Raw genomic sequence first — 16,742 nt, forward strand, 5'->3', positions numbered from 1 at the left:
TGGGTACTGAGGTGGGTTTTCTGGTACACCACTACACACCAAGTCCTGGTTTCCTGCGCATAGTTCTGTGTATGTGCAGAATCCCTGCAACAATACAGTGGGCTTAAAGCCCACCAATTGTTTACTATTGGACAGCTTTATTGCCATATTTGCTTGCTTCTTATTCAATGGCTTGCATAGTCCATCTTGAGTTTGTCCTTCCCCTGAAGCAGGACTTGTGGCCTTCCAATGATCAATTTGATATAACTACTTTTTGTTGTTGTTGCTTAAGCACTCAATGAGAGTGCATGGGTTTTGCAGCTCTTTCCCTTGTGGGTTTCTCTCCTCCCCCTTCTTCTGCTTTCGTCCATGTGCTTCTACCTTTGTCCTGCGTTGTTCTATCTCTCTCTCATGAGTCTACTTCCCCTTCCATGCGCGCCCTCTTTTGTGTGCTTCTTTCCTGTACCTCCCCCCAACCGCTAAAATGACAAGATCCTCTGCACCGCTCTCAATCTCCACCCTGGGGTCACATTTTTTTATTTCATTTTAGCATTGTATTTGGAGGGGGTGGCAGCAAATTGCTGCCAGTCCTTCTGCTTCATTAAAAAAGCACTTTGGTACAACTTTTCAAATTTTTAAAAATGTACTGATCCATCTCGGATCAGAAAATGAAAAAAAAAGTGGTACCGGGGTCATGACACATGTACGTTTACAAAATGATGCAAACGCATCAAGGCTCCTCGCCCCCCCCCCTTTTTGTTCATGCTGTGCAGCATGAACAAGAGGCATCAGCAGAAGCAATAGGTCTCAAAGAAGAGACCTATTGGCTTTAGCAATGATTGTTTATATAGCAGTTAAACTACTAACGTCACTGAGCTGTGGCCATGATAAGGTACATGAAATATCAAAGCGCATTTTAATACAGCTCACAATTTGAGCTTAGTCTCCATCAAGTACCCTGGCACCAAAGGAGGAAACTCAAGTAGGATGCCCTCCGTGAAAGCTCACAATCTTATCAATGTGCCACAAGAGCTCTTAAAGAAGTGGCACCGATGGAGAGAGACTGGGGACGACCTCTTCTCCCCACTGAGCTGTCAACTTAAACACCAAGTATTAGTTTAGAAGCAGTGAGGGCACAAGGAAGGGTGAGCTCAAGTTTGCTCGTATGAATGTGACTCACCGAGAAGCTTCTGAGACCAGAAAAATGAAATCACTGCTGCTCTAGTGATAGTACACTCAATGAAGGAGACTGAACTACCTGAAAACTAAAAGGTATTCAAGTGTGTGTGTGTGTGTGTGTGTGTGTACACAGTACCTTGCTGCTTTCCAGTATACTGGGAAGCCTACCTTTCTGTACACCGTACTCTCCTCAGACTTGGGGATGCGCTGGTTGACGTAGAAGACTCGCGGGATGTTAAGCTTGATGCAGTGGAGGTCGCTGCCAATCACAGCCCACAGACGGAAGAGGCCTGGCATATTAGTCTCCCCTATCTGAAAAAAAAAAAAAAAGAATAATTGCTCATTAGGATTAAATAAAGCTTAGCAGAAGCTGCCAATACCCTTCCCTGGGTATCTAAAACAAGTCTTCACCTGCACTATCACCAAAATGCAGTACTACAAGTAATTAGCACCCCTGAGCAGACCAATATTTCCCAGTGTCAGCTGTAATCTCAGTACCTGTACGATCTGCCAAGGCATATCGAGGATGCTGCGTGCAGTCCGGCGCAGGAAGTTCCCGAGCCCGGTAGTGGGTCCATCTCGGATGACCCCGCCCCCTCCGGTGGCTGCATCTCCATCATCCAGCTTGCGCTTCTTCTGCCGATCTCGCCGCTGCCGAGCCTGCAGCTCCCACTTCTTCTTATGGTACCGGAGCCACACAAGACGCTCCTCCTAAAGGAACAAGTGTGAGAAGACCAGAGTGAGAGGAGGAGGAATGACTAACTCTGCAACCGTTGGTGAATGATGTCCAAAAACAGAACCGCAAAAAGAACAATTGATGAACAGAATGCAGGACAATGTCATACATTCACCCCAGTACAGAGATAGGTGACTAACACCAGCGTTTTGTTTGCTCACCATAGCATTCCAGTTTGGACCCATCCATATGCAAATCTGTCTTGACCCTGCGCCCAATGGGAACAGTCCATAACAGACTGCCAGGCCAGGTCCTCCCTGGACTGGAAACAAGCATCCTAGGACCGGTTTCAGGGTTTCACCCCTCATCAGTTGGTATAGCTTGACCCAAGTGGCATGGAGAGCACAGGGCCCACATCTGGGCATACCCGTCCCAATCGGGGTGAGAAATGCTAAAAGAACAGTTGGACAGAATGCAACACAATGTCATACAGTCAACCCAGTACAGAGATCTGGGCCTAAATCCATTGTTTGGACTGGACTGTTCCCTTGAGGCACAGGGTCAAGTCTGATTTGCATATGGCTCAGTCTAAAGCGGGGAAGCAAGGTGAGCAAAAGAACGATTGATTTAACCCAGATCTAGTGACTGGGGGTGAATGTTTTATTTGCTCTGCATTCTGTCCACCATCTGTGTCTCTTTTGCTTTCTCGCCCTAAGTGCGCTGGGTCTGGTGGCTCAGTGGACTAATGCGTCCATTGCAGGGGCCTGTGTTCGACCTCATGGTCACAGGTTCAAATCCCAGCGGGTCCACTCAGCCTTTCATCCATCTGAGGTCAATAAAATGAGTACCATTGAGTTGGGTAAAAATGAACATCTGTTATTCAGCGCCAAGAGACCTCTGGGTGAACGTGCGCTTTACAAATACACGTTATGTTATGCGCAGACGTGGGTCCCGGGCTCACTGTGCCACTGGATTCAAGCTAGCCAGGCTGATGAGTGATGCCCCGAAACTGGCCCCAGGATGCTAAATTTCGGTCTAGGAAGGACCTGGCTTGGCAGTTCGGGATGGACTGTTCCCATGAGGCACATTTTCTTTGGTCCACGTCAGTCTGAAGCTTGGTATTCTTGATGACCTCAGGACATGTCCCTCCCTTCATCCTCTGTCACCATTGGGAAAAATTTAGGGCTCAAATTGGATGCGGCCCTCTCGATGAAGGCCCAAGTCCAAGCGGTGGCTGGGGTTTGTTTCGGGATGCTGAGAATGCTGTGGAACTTCCTCCCCCTGCTCTCAGTCCCCTATAGGAAAACAGTGGTGCAGGCCCTGGTGGTGTCCAGATTGGACTATGTTAATTCCCTGTATCTGGGCCTTCCTGAGTATCTTCTGGGCCGATTACAGGTAACTCAGTATATGGCAGCAAGGGCCATTTTTCTGACAGGAGCTAGGACTCGTACTACCCAGCTTCTGACTCGCTTTACTGGGTTCCAGTGCGGAAAATAATATGTTTTAAAGCCTTGGTCTTGGTTTTTAAAGCATTCCACAAGATTGGAGCTGCCTACCTTAGGGAAAGATTTCAACCTTATATCCCGCAGCACACACCGAGATCTTCCTCTCAGCTTCTGATCTCAGCCCGAAGGTCTTGCTCTCCCGGGTAGGGAGTAGATCTTTTCAGGCAGTGGTTTCCCGGCTATGGAACAGTCTGGCCATCGCTCTTAGACAGATTCCGGACCTACTTACCTTTAGGTGGAGTCTACAAACATGGCTCCTTCAGCTGTGAGCTTCGGTGTAGTAGAATGCTTTGTCTGATGTTATGGGGTCTTTGTTATCTCAGTGCCGGGACACTCCGGGGAGTAGCCGTGCGCTCTATAAATATTAGATAACATAACATAACAGGGTCAAGTCTGATTTGCATATATCTGGGTCTAAACTGGCGTGGCATGGTAAGCAAAAGAACAATGAATTTAACCCATATCTATTGACTGGGGGTGAATATTTGATTTGCTCTGCATTCCGTCCATCATCTGTCTTTTGCTTTCTCGCCAAACACAGTACCATTCTGGCTGAAGGTAAAACGGAACAGGTTAGCAGCCACAAGGGAGGTGATACTATCACACTGGTTTATGGAGCGATACTTCGCCAGCCCTCAGAGCCAGTGCTGTGTTTATATTCCTACCATCCAGTACGGTATTCATTTGGGTGAAGGCTTAGTTATCCAGTAGAATTTTAACCGGTCTCCTAGCATGAAAACGAGCAAGCTTTATGCATTCAAAAAAACATACCTAGGACTGAAAACTAGAATTACAACTAAATAACTTTTGTTTCACTGTTACTGGATATTTATTCTTTGGTATTCACAAACACAGCATATGATGTTGAGCTAGCCTTAAAATACAGTGGAAGCTAAATCAGGGAAATAGCAAGAGAACTCCGACTTCTTTAGTTAGTAACTTTCATCAAACACCTGGCCTTCTTGATGCTCCACACTGAAGTCCAAGTAGCAATAGTTTGATAACAGTAGGGACTGATTTCCAAGATGCTGTACAGCATGTATCACTGAAAGGAACATTCTTCAAGAGTTCAACAATAGTTGCCTTAACTAGTGGACTTCGGATAGTAAAACAATACCATTCACCTGGAAACCTTGTTTCAAGCAGGCTAAGCCAAAGTGGCCAGGACCATAATTAAAATAATTGATTAAAAAAAATAAAAAATTCAAATACTCTTGATAATCTCCACACGGTATATAAGAACCTTTTCAAAATCGAAAGAAGAGAAATCTCACTTTTGGGGAGGTGAGATTTGGAAAGGGCACTGGCAGAGAAATAGGCTGCATAATGAGGGAGTCTAAATTATCTCTTGAAGGATATAAGTGCCCTGAAAGGGATGTGTTATGAAATACAGTGTGACGCTGTTGAGATCTTAAGAACTGTATTTAGCTCACCCAGCCTGACCGATGTAAGGGACACTAGTAGAGTTACTATATTCTTGGTTTCAAATAGAGGGTCATATTAATCCGGATTACAATATATTTACCAAGTAGGAGAAGATAAAGTAATTCAACTGTAACTGGCTTTGGAAGAGAAGCAGACTCTAAACCTTATAAAAATTTACTTTATTAACAGAATGTTGAGGAAAGAGGTCGGTCAAGGACATTTTCTGCTTGTTCCAATAGCTAGCCAAGGGACCTTAAAGGCAAGAACTGTAGGCCAATTTTTACTACACAGCATAAGTAAGAGGTTCTTCCTTTTCCAGAGGCCCCTGCTCGGTATGCCACCGAGGCGAGCACTCAGCTTAACTATGAACTCAGAGTCCTTTGATGGTTAAAAAGGAAATTTATAATTTTACGTATTCGGTCAGTCTCGGATACTATTGTAAGCACAGAGAACTTTTACTGGCACTGTTTTTTTATATTGTTTTATATTGTTATTCATTCTTGAGTTTATGATACTTGCTACTGTCGCAATCGGGACCGCTATTTCTCGGTTAAGTGCTCTGACACCCTATTGGGTCAAGTTCGCACTATATAAAACACAAAATAAATAAGTGCCACTTGTTCCCTCATGTTGCGTTCACAATGTTTTGCAGGTACATTACACCGTACTTTTAATGGTCTAGGTAGATCTTGTTACTCTGCCTTGGACTTCCTTCAAATGAGCATGCAGTAAAGAGGAAGGTTAAGATGCCTATAATAAATGTTCTCAAGACGGCCAGTCAAGCTCAAAGGTGCTGGGTTGTGGTGAAAGATTTTGCCAGACTTTCTTTGAGATGCAATCTGGCCTACAAGGCAGTCTTCTGTTTGGCATCTGAAAGAATGCGCTTATCCTGAAACCACCACTGGTAAGCCAGTCAGCACAATCTATTCTTGGACTGTTTTAGCCTGATTATGACGTTTGGGAAATTATGAGCTGATAAATATGGCAAACTCCTTGGGTTGATTCTGGATACATGGACAGAATTACTCCGTATTTTCTTTAGTGGCAAAGAGTTGAAACAGAGGTGATTCGCAGAAAATTCAAATCAAGAAAGTGTTTTGGGGTCTTGATAACTTTTTCATCTACCATTTTAATGCCTGGAGATCTTCCAAATATTCTTACTTTGTAGCTGTTAATTATGCATTCTTGTTTTTCTTAAAGAGGATTCTTTGTTTGTCTGAAGTGAACTTACAACATCTGGAATGTGTAACACTGATCGGAAAGTTTCTGGCAAACAGCCAGTAACAGTTTTGCATAACTTGCCCTGAGATGGTTCTGAAACTCATTTGGGTTGCTTTGTCAAAGAGTATATAGTTATTTAAGTTTGATAAGGAAATGATAACAAATAGCTTCGGGCTAGATGAATGAGCCCGAGGTGCAGTATTATGACGTGGTAGGTTTTCTCATTTGATCATTATGTTCCTTAAAGTGTTAGGAAGATTGATTTGGACAGCCATTCCACCACAGAACTATCTGGTCCTATGGATACCCCTAGAGCTGAATTTCAGAGCAAGATCCAAAGAAGCTTGGTTTAGGGCTAAAGCCACCAAAGAAGATATTAAAATACTGTACAGCTCATGGCTAGGGGTAGAGATATGGTCCAATTGCTAAGATGATGAACTTGGATACTTACAGGTTTATTTACAAGCCCCTTGCACCGCTGGTGTGTCACTTAATATGGGAAAAATGAGGCACTGGTGAAGCAAGGGACTTGTAAATAAGCCCTTTAGATTGTAATTCAGCCTTTAAAAAAACTGGGTGATTCTGGACAAATCTCTTGACTTCTTTATACATCTGAACAATTTCATTCACATTTTGTAACTTATGTGTAAAATGTAGACAAATTGTTAACACACATATGCGAAACCCCACCCTGGTAAAATTTCAAGAAACTGTTTTGGGATCTTGATAACTTTTTGCTTCTACCAATTTAATGCCTGGAGATCTGTCAAAAGTCAAATTTTAGCTTTGTTTTTATGGGAGTCCATATCAGACCACTCAGCAACACCTTGAATGTATTTCATATAATTTCAGGTGAGGTTTTCACTTTGCTGTGGATATCAAATATCATTTTTACTTCAATTATTTAAATTTCATTAGCTTTTTCAAAAGCAAAGTTATTCCTCCACAAAAAGTAAGGTCTGAGTTCGCACAGTGTATATGCACGCAACTTGGGCATGGGTAGATATTGTAGATGCCAGAATCTTAGCACCTAAGCCTGTTTGGTGCAGTGCCATGACCAGAGAAAGTCCATGCATGAAAAAGATTTAAGTGCTGGAGAGAAAATCTCCTCACTGTGGGGTTAAGTTATTAGCATGCATGATTATCTATTATCATTAGAAAGGCATCTTAGTTCGGGGTGCACCTTACTTTGTGAAATTTCATTCCAGTCTCCTCTTTCACATCAGAGCTAGGAGAAGGTCTTCAATGGATAGATCCCACTGGTTGGGGCTGAAGTGACAAAGATCTCTCATCTACTGAATGAGCCTGAGACAACCATCCAAATTCCTTGTGTCCTTCATTATCGGACATGGTTTAAAGTTCATCTGCCCCTCCATAAGGATCACTACTCCCCTCGCTTTTTTCCAAACGTGCTGTACTATATACTGTTAAACAATGTCTTTCCACTTTTTCATGCTCTTTGGTTATTGATACAAAACAAAATCTTTAAGCCTGTCCTTTGTTTCAGGCTTCTTTTTTGCTGAAGTACCTGCGGCTGTAGGTGCTGCTCTTCTGCTATTAGTGCTTTATCTGCTTCTGCATTGTGCACCCCTTTACGCTTGCCTGTCCCCACCTCTCTCCCGCAGTTTCAGTCTCAGCCTGGTGGCCGACAGTGAATTTTAATTCTCTGTAGGGGAACCAAATTATTTTCTTTGCTGGAGGAGCCTCTAGACACCATTGTCAGTGTAGTTTCAGTCTGTGAGGCTTCTGACTGTGTCAAGCTCAGATCACTATTATTTGTGTTTCCACCCCGTTTTTTCCAGTTAAGATAAGTCTCAGTGAGGATTATTCTAGAGGCTGACAGACAAAAAGTATTTTTAGTTTTTAGGTATGGTTTGCTGGAGTTTTGGGTTTACACTCATTTTGCAACACACCCAACTTGAGAAGTCAGAACAGGAGCTTCTCCAGGACCCCTTGAAATTCAATTTCAACTTAACTCTTTCATCCTTCAGAACAACCGTGAAGATCTCAGCCAGCCTCTTGTGGCTAGCCCTAGGATGCATTTGGGGACAGAATTTAAACATGCCTGGGCCGTTATCAGTACAAAGGCACCACAGACACAATGTGTTTGGATCAATCACTTACAAATGTTGAGGACAGGGTTTGAGTCAGAGGACGATGAGAATGCAGAGGTGGTAGCCAAAACATCAATCAATTGAAAGAGTGTGGGCATTGAATACTTGAAAGAAGAGACTCTTGCTTGCTTGGAGGGAATAGTAGACTGGTCCACACCTGTGGGCTGTAATGACACCTTACACTCACATTCACACTCACTGCTGAAGTCAATCTCCAGAGGTCACACTTTCATCACTGTATCTGTCTGGCTACACAGAGCCAGTCATTTCAAGATGACTGCATCTAAGCCCATGGCGAAGTCACAATACCTGGTGCATTAGCCCATTACCTTTGTCGTCCCTGAAGGAGGAGGTGGACCCAAGATCTCCCTCCAAGACTGTGTCAGTTCCACATCTTGAGACTCCTGCTGGCTCTCTACCGCTGATGTACGCTTCCGCTTCGTGCTTATTGAAATTGCCGGTTGTATCCTCTTGGCCACACCAAAATCTTCCAAGTCTGCAACCTGCGAGGACTGGCTACTTGCTGGAGCTGTGTGGGCTGTAACCTATAAAGAAAGGCTGAGTATGAGGCATGATAGCCATTGCATTGGCCCCTCTGAAAGAGCCACAACTCCTAAACAGAGCAACCTCTGAGCTAATAACAAATATTCTAGATGATACTTAAAAGTTTGCACGTGAGAAACGTCCGTAACAATGAGGGCAGAGCCACGCATGCAGTTCCAACGCAAGCACAACCACGATTGCCTGAACCACGCATCGGACTTATATATGTGGCTAAGGCAGATAGCGCTGTCCAGATGAGTAGTGAGAGGAAGAGAATGTTTTGCGACAGGAAGCTCCAGATAAGTGGGGTGGGTGTGAGAGGGGATAGTTTTTAAGGGTTGCGGGCAGGTTTTAGGACTCAGGGGATGGGGGGTCGGGGGGGGGGGGAGTTTGGGGTCATTTTAAGGGCAGCGCTTGGGGAAGTTTCAGGGTGGGGAAGTATTTTTTATTTAAACGGTTGTGGTCGGATTTAGGGTTCAGGGTGGGGAGTTGTTGCAGTTTTTTTCCTTTTATTAAAAAAGGGCAGTGTTTTAGAGCGGGGGGATAATTCTAAAGGCAGCGCGGGGATACGTTTCAGGGTGGGCGGGTCGGGTAGTTTTTTTTAAAGGGGGCAGGTGTTAGGCCTCAGGGCAGAGGGTGGGGAAGGTTTAAGGGCAGGACGAGGTTGGTTTTAGACCAAGGGGAGGGGGGGGGGGGGGGGGGAGTTTGGGGGTGGAGGTATAAGGAGATAGAACTTTAGGGTTCAGGGTAGGGGCGATCTTCAGCACGCATATCCCCTTACCAAACATGCCTTTAAAATGAAATTGCGTGGTAAAGGCATGCATGGTAAGGGGCTATGCATGGTAAAGGCATGCGTGGTAAGGGGCTATGCATGGTAAAGGCATGCGTGGCTAAGTCGCCCTCGTTGTTCCCGTTACGTGGCTGACGCACGCATGGTCTAGCCATGCGTGCCTCTGTCATACAACCTTTGCACATCCACCCCTGGAAAGACTGCTCCCTTAGTCCTCTTAAGAGGTGTTGCCAGATTGTCCCCCTTTGTCAGAGCACCTGTTCTTCAGCTTCTCTCCCTCTACTGCTTGGAAAACCTCAAACATCTAGATTTCATGCAAGATAATTTTCAAAGCATCCCCTTTCCATCATCTCGTAAAAAGCATTCAACCCTCTGTGAGAACTTTCCCCTTCTTAATCCTGAAAATATTCAACTCATTGAAACTTTCATAAGCCCTAAATACATTCCCATGTAATCTTCTAATGAAACTTCATGTTTCCTTATAGAGCATTTCCATGTACACACATCCCTCAAAAGTCTTCCCATCCAACTCCCCCCCCCACAATACCTTTTGCAGCCAGTAATGCTTGTCTTCAGTCCACCTCTGTTCTCCCCCTTTTCCTTCCCATCTCCTACTTCACAGCTTTACTTCAAACCCATGTTGATCATTTTGGAGTACACAATCATCCAGCACACCACCTGTCTGCGTAAGTGGCATCTACTGTCACTAATTAAGAGTACCCTATGGTCATACAGATTTGCTTCAGGGGATTGGCACTTCATTTTACCTTCCTTACATTGCGCTCCACAACAAAAACACTGTTCCCCAAGCAATGCAACCCCTTTCTTCTTCATGCCTCTTTCATTCAACAGTGTGACACAGGTTTGTCTTTGCTCGCCTTCTCACCTGTTTCTTCCCTTCACTAGTAAAGAGTTCATTGATCTTCTTCTGTTTATACACATCATTTTTCTCTAGTAGTTTCTTGTGGAGCCAGTCTGGATGCCGGACCCTGGGCACAGGGTTCTTTACCTGTTAAGAAATAAGCATGAGGTGGACAGAAACTGGTGTCACAAAAATAGTTTGTTTTAACTACTATCAAGAACAATCCATTTAAGGTTCAGTAGCGATGACACCGCTGGTTGAAGCGATCCCTTACTGACTTGCGGGAGATTATGCTTCAACGTGGTGCATGGCTTGTGGGGAAAGGCAGTAAGATATGTAATTCTGGCATCTAAACCGCCCCATTGTGAATTGCGCATTGCTGGTTGAAATCATTTATCAAATGGGTGTTATTTGCAAATAGCAGATTTCACAGAATGTGTCCTTCCTACACTTGATTGCGTAAGGCAAATCCGAAAACTTGGAAGAAAGATAAACATGCTACCATGTGCCCAATAATTGTGAGAGGGAGACAAAGTGGAGGGAAGAGGTGTGGCGCAGCGGCCAGGGCGACTGACGCCGGACGGTGGGGATCACGGTTCGATCCCCGGCACCGGTGGCAGGTCAGCCCAGCATCATGTGACTCTGGGCAATAGCTTGCTTAATCTTCCTGACGTCCCCCGGCGCTGGGATGCCTACGTGTAGCTGTGCGCTTTACAAATACTGGATTTACATTTACATTTAAGTGGTTTAATTTTGCTAGAGTCCCAGGCTGCCTCCTTTCACTTGAAAACTTGACCCCTTTGTTTGGCCAAAAGTTTGCTCCTGAAGAAGTGCTGTCCCACTGTGTTTAAAATACCTGCAAAAGGAAATCGAGATAGAAAAAGTAGGGGTGCAGGGAGGCAGCGGGCATTACCATCTGGAGCAGAACAAAGTAGACTTTAAAGGAACAAGAGGAAACTTAGGGTGCTATACCCACTCCCACCAGCCATGTGGAGAGTTATTGTGACCTTGTGGTTTAGCAATAGACCCAATGCTAGAGAAGGAGCAACATCGCAGGCAGGTAGCTATGGTGGCCTTTTAAAGAACAGCAAATTGCAGGGGCGACCTACTTAAGAGACTTGTGACTAAGAATACGAACACAGGCAATCACTTAATATAAAAGGTGAAGGGACATTACTAGGGGGAAGTAGAAGTAAAAAGATTCCAATCTACTATTTTAAAAATTTACAAGCAAATCCCACAACTTGCACATACACTGCTTGCACTCTGGAATGGTTGCAATCAATCTACATAAGGACCATACAGCGAGAACTGACTGGAAGAGCTCGAGGGAAAGCATTCAGCAAGGTGAAATCCACCTCACAAACCATGGACATCAACCATTTTAAAAGGATCTTAAAATACAAAGAAGCAGCACAACATCTTTTCAAAACCTAAGCACAAGGGTGGTTCATAATATCCAAATAAATTAAGTACAGTATCACCAGCTTTATATAGAGGCATCGTAAGGGAAATATTCAAATGTCTATATGACACGGCACAGTGCACCACTCTGGAGACCAGAAATCCAGAAGTGAAGGCAAAGCAGAAAACATGGCTGCTTAAAAGCTTGTCACCCATGAAATTAGACTTGGATGATTGGCTGCGAATAGAAATAAAATACAGCAATCAACACTTGTGTAAAACAAATCGGTCTAAAAAGGAACTGTATGTCCAAAATACACAGAGAAATCAAAAACTGCTTTTAGGCTTCATGCATACCCAGAGATGCACAGGAAGTGAAAGCCATTTTGGAGGGAAAAAACTGCGAAACTAAACCGTAGACAGAGAGGTTTCCCAACTAAATTAAAATTCCAGAAAGACTAACTTCACAGCAGCTTGAAAGAAACAATACCTGCACTTGCAATCATTATCAGAATTCAAACAGGGCTGTGAATTGGATGGAGATGACCAATCGTAGTCAAACTAAGGGCTGCTATAACACAAGACTGAATGACTGGTAAAAAGGATAAAAGCACATAAAAATGCCTTTGGACATAGTGTAAGCACAAAAGGTGATGGGAGGAATGTGTGTAATAAGTTTACTAACCACTGGCAATCGCTTGGGGTAGAAATACTAAATATATTTACACACACATGTACATATCTCTCTTCCTCTTTGGCCCAATAGAAGGCGCGGAATGAAACACGTCTGCCATGCTTTCGCACTTGCTTTATTTTCACATGGATTAAGAGATAAAGACTGCAGTTTCCAGAACTGGACTATCCAATGGAATATGAATATATATATATATATATATATATATGGGATGAAGAGTTACAAGGTATCAAGCCTCCATATACAGTTGATGCTTCTAATTATAATTCATTGGTCTTATAAGAAAATATTTTTTATCATCAATTTTTGCACCCTCATTAGCACTAAGCACTTTGGCAAGTTTAAATGGAACAATTTTTAAAGAATCCGAAACTTGGGATCAAGTATCAATAATAAATAATATTGCAAACTTTAACAATGTTAGACTAAGAACATTTGAATAAGTCGGAGACAATCTTGGCAGCCATTTAATACATTATATTATTTTGGCATAAATGCGACTGCATTAAGGCAGTAATATTGCACCCATGCTTTTGCATAATTTGCACAACGCGGCAGCATTTAAGCTGTTATTTGCACTTGGAGTCATCAAGGTGATTCCAACAAAAGAAACAATTGCGTATATTGCACACATTTTAAATGTGATTTTTTAAACAAATTTTAAAAAATGTGGTGTTCATGTGTTAAATCTTTGAAATTATTCATTTAATTTTATAAACAATATTTGTTGCGTATTTTGCACATTGATATTGAGCATTTATGCTGCTATAAACCGACAATAATAATATGAACATGTTTGCATATTGTTAGAATACGTAAAGGATATACATAAATGAAAAAAGTGAATTCCATAATATTGCCGCATTTGCACAGAAGTATTTTGTCACTATCTATGATCACGTGGTGTTTGAAAGATAGAAAAATGAGTATATATATATATGCAGATATGTACTGCATGCCTGCTATGTGAACAAGGGTACTAGATACCCGAAACGCGTCATGCCGAGTGAAAAGGAGGGATAATAAACCAACCCGAATACTATATGCTGACTGGTGGTCCGTTATTTCTGTGTTGCCACGTGGGAGAGACAGAAAGCAGTTTGGATAGATATATATATAATTTTTCACTGAAAAAAACAAAGGTTAAAGTAACATTATAGTTAAGTGAATGTCAGTGACAACATCAACGTTTTGAACTAAAAATAAAAACAGAAATGCACTAGTTCTACTTAGCACAGCTAACTATAGCTTGCCACGCATGCACTGCTTATGAGCTCACATATTACATCACTGATGACTTTGTATGACATCATTTATGAAATAACTGGTAACATCATCCAATGAGATTGTTAGTTTGTTTTTATAGTTTATACAGTGGAAAGTAATTACCATATTACTTGTTTTCCTAATTTTGAACAGCCCGTGTCCAGCTAATGGGTGCAAGTGTTTACAAAACGCATGTTCTTCTCATGAATCATAGGTGTGTAGAGATATTGAACATATTATAAATCTTTGTATTGAAGGATAACTGTGTGCAGATGACAGTTGACAACTTGTGTGGAACATACTGGACACAAGTTTTATAGTTCTGCAGAAAAAAAGCGTCCAACCGTTCAAAGATTCTATATAGTAAATACTGTATATTGTAAGCAGCCTAGAGTTATTAGATAGAATTGTCGTAGAATGACAATTTCTACATAACTTAGCAGACTGAGTGCACCAGGTACTGACTCACGTACATGTGTTTATTTAGCTTCAAAAGATGGGCTGCAAAGTTTTCACCACAGTATGAAGGTCGCATGATCTTCAACACCTTCAGATCTTGGGCACTTTAAGCAAATAATATCTTTTTTGAGTGTATACTGATCTAAATAAATTTTTTGAATATTCTGGTGGATTTCTCATGACATTTTCACTGTCTGCAAACAGTGTGGTACTTAGTAAACCATCTCAATAGAGTAAACACTGTTTACAGTACCCGCTATCAACCTTTCTCAAAATAGGTTCGGTGAATGGGAGGGGTTTGATACAAATAAAAGCTGTCAGTAGAAGGGTATTCATTTTGGTACAGATGTCCATATATCAATGGTTGTTAATGTGAACTAGGCTTCTCGTGAAGTGTATGGAATAGGGTCAATCTTGCACATAACACATGCTTGATACACCTAAGGGAGTTGTATCTGTGATGGCATTAACGAGGTTTGTATTATTCAAAGCTATGTTGTACTTACTTTCAGGCCTCTAATGCCATACTAGTTTATAGACTAATGTGTAAAAAAGAAGTTTGCATGTTGTCATTGGTGACATTCAATGATGTCATTTGAGAAGCCAGTGGTGTGATGAATGAGTTCATAGAAGAGGTCATGAGTGATGTAATATGCGAGGTCATAAGCAGTGCATGAAGTAGCGCAAGCTATAGATATGCTAACTATAGGTGGTGAATTTCTGTGGTATTTTGAGTTACAACATTGTCATTAACATATTCACCTAATTATGTGACTTTAACCATTGTTTTCTTTTAGCAAATTTCTGAGGTTTAAAACAAAATAATTCAGAAAGAGATCTTTTATCACAACTAATTATAAGGTAACCTTTGTTTTTTCCAGCGATTTTCTAGGGCTTTTTTTTTAATGTAAATTAATATTTTATTAGCATACGTAAAGCCAACCCCCTCTGCTGCCACGCCCTGCAGCAAACCAGGCAGCCAAACCAGAGCTGTGCACGGCGTTCGGCAGTGCACAGAAGGGCTGTCAATAGAGTCTGATCATAGCCAAACCACCAAGAAGAAGCCAACACCCCTGCAGGCAGCCAACCTCACTCTGCACACAGCCTTTCGTCGGACGTGGAGTTAGCTGCAGGGCCAGTGTTGCAGCCAAGCCCTCCTTCAAACTCCATGCAGGCAGTCTACCCCTGGTTTTGCACATCCCGCCTGCAGGAAACAGCTATTTATGCTGCTCCCTCTGGGCCGGAGCAATATGTTGATGTTTTCGAAACAGATCTCAAGTCTGGTCCAAGCCGGCAGGATCATTTTTAACCCCTTCACTGCTCATGACGAGCTCAGCTCGTCATGCAGTACACTGGTCGTGTGCTTATGACGAGCTGAGCTCGTCATGAAACAATGGTGTACGAGGATCTGCAGCACAGGAGGGGAATTTCCTTAGCAGTCAAGGTGTTAAAGCTCCTCTTCGGGAGCAGACTTTGCATTTTCTCTCATTTGGCAGAAGTTTTAAAAATGCTCCTGCTAGGAGGGAGCAAACAAGTTTCCCTGGCCACATCAGTGATCATCAGTATACAGCAAGTTATCCAGCATCGGGGGCTGGGGTTCCCAGGGCCATAGAAGGCTCAGAGAGGGGGGGGGCACGCCCCCCCTCCCTTTTAACCTAAGTGGTGGCCCTGGTGATGGTGTCCCCAGGGCCTTTTAAAGGTTCAGGGAGAAGGGCAGTCAGGGTACCCCTCAAGGGGCCAAGGAGAGCAGGGTATTCCTACCCTGCCCCCTTATGGCTTGATTTTCTTTTCTAATCAGAAGGGGGAAAGGATCACTTGTCCTGCTTAGACCTTAGGTTCACAAGTCAAGGAACTGGTATCTCCCAAACATATATGACTCTCATACACGTGTATGTTGATGGTCTCTCGTTAGCGGTATATGATGTGTCCCCGCTTTTATACACGTGCGTGCGTAATCATCGAGTCATTTTTTGTCTTGTGCACCCTCCACCAGGAGGTTTGCCTTAGGGTTTAAGGCAGTAGTGATCGTGGAAAGTGGGGGGTAGTGATGTGTCTAATAAAAATCCGGACAGCCAGACAGAGATAATTTTAATTGGTCTGGATTCGGACTAAGAATAAAATTACTGATGCACTTTGCGAATTGGTAAGGGATTCTAGTGCATTATATACGATATTTTTTAAAAAGAGGTCAACATGTTTCAGCCTTTGGTAGTCAACAGATCTATAGGCTTTCGTCAGGACCAATGGGGGTTAGTGAGTGGTGAAAAAGCTGTGAGAAGAATAAAAGGTTATTGACCTGAATCTTCGTGACTTTAAGGTTTCATTGTACCTGCAAAAATAAAAGACACGCACACAGACAGCGACAAACAGGGAGATAGGGTATGGAAAAACACATAATTATGTACAATAGTACCTTCGTTTTTGTAAGGAACTAGAAAATGGCAATACTTCCCGTCATACTCATTTCGGGCGTCAACTCTTCCATTCTCATGCTTCGGTTCGACTTATACTGAGGTGCCCATAGTTTTGACAATAATACTGTAGTGAGGTGCCCATAGTTTTGACAATATCACTGTGCGTGATCTATAGTGGAATATGCTATACAGTGAAGCCGTTTTTGTGTTT

The 16,742-nt window shown here is 42.8% G+C and overlaps 1 protein-coding gene across 1 annotated transcript in view; it reads right to left on the minus strand.

Annotated features, from left to right (window-relative positions):
- POLE (DNA polymerase epsilon, catalytic subunit) overlaps positions 1-16,742 on the minus strand; it is a 300,678-nt gene that overhangs the window by 110,382 nt on the left and 173,554 nt on the right. The window contains exons 29-32 of the mRNA XM_086943189.1: positions 10,319-10,441; positions 8,429-8,644; positions 1,657-1,869; positions 1,327-1,470 (exon numbers count right to left, since the gene is read on the minus strand). Of these exons, the coding sequence (XP_086799315.1) occupies positions 1,327-1,470; positions 1,657-1,869; positions 8,429-8,644; positions 10,319-10,441 (696 nt within the window). The remainder of the gene's footprint in view (positions 1-1,326; positions 1,471-1,656; positions 1,870-8,428; positions 8,645-10,318; positions 10,442-16,742) is intronic.

This window comes from Lissotriton vulgaris, chromosome 11 (assembly GCF_964263255.1).
Source record: "Lissotriton vulgaris chromosome 11, aLisVul1.2, whole genome shotgun sequence".
Classification (NCBI taxonomy): Eukaryota; Metazoa; Chordata; class Amphibia; order Caudata; family Salamandridae; genus Lissotriton; species Lissotriton vulgaris.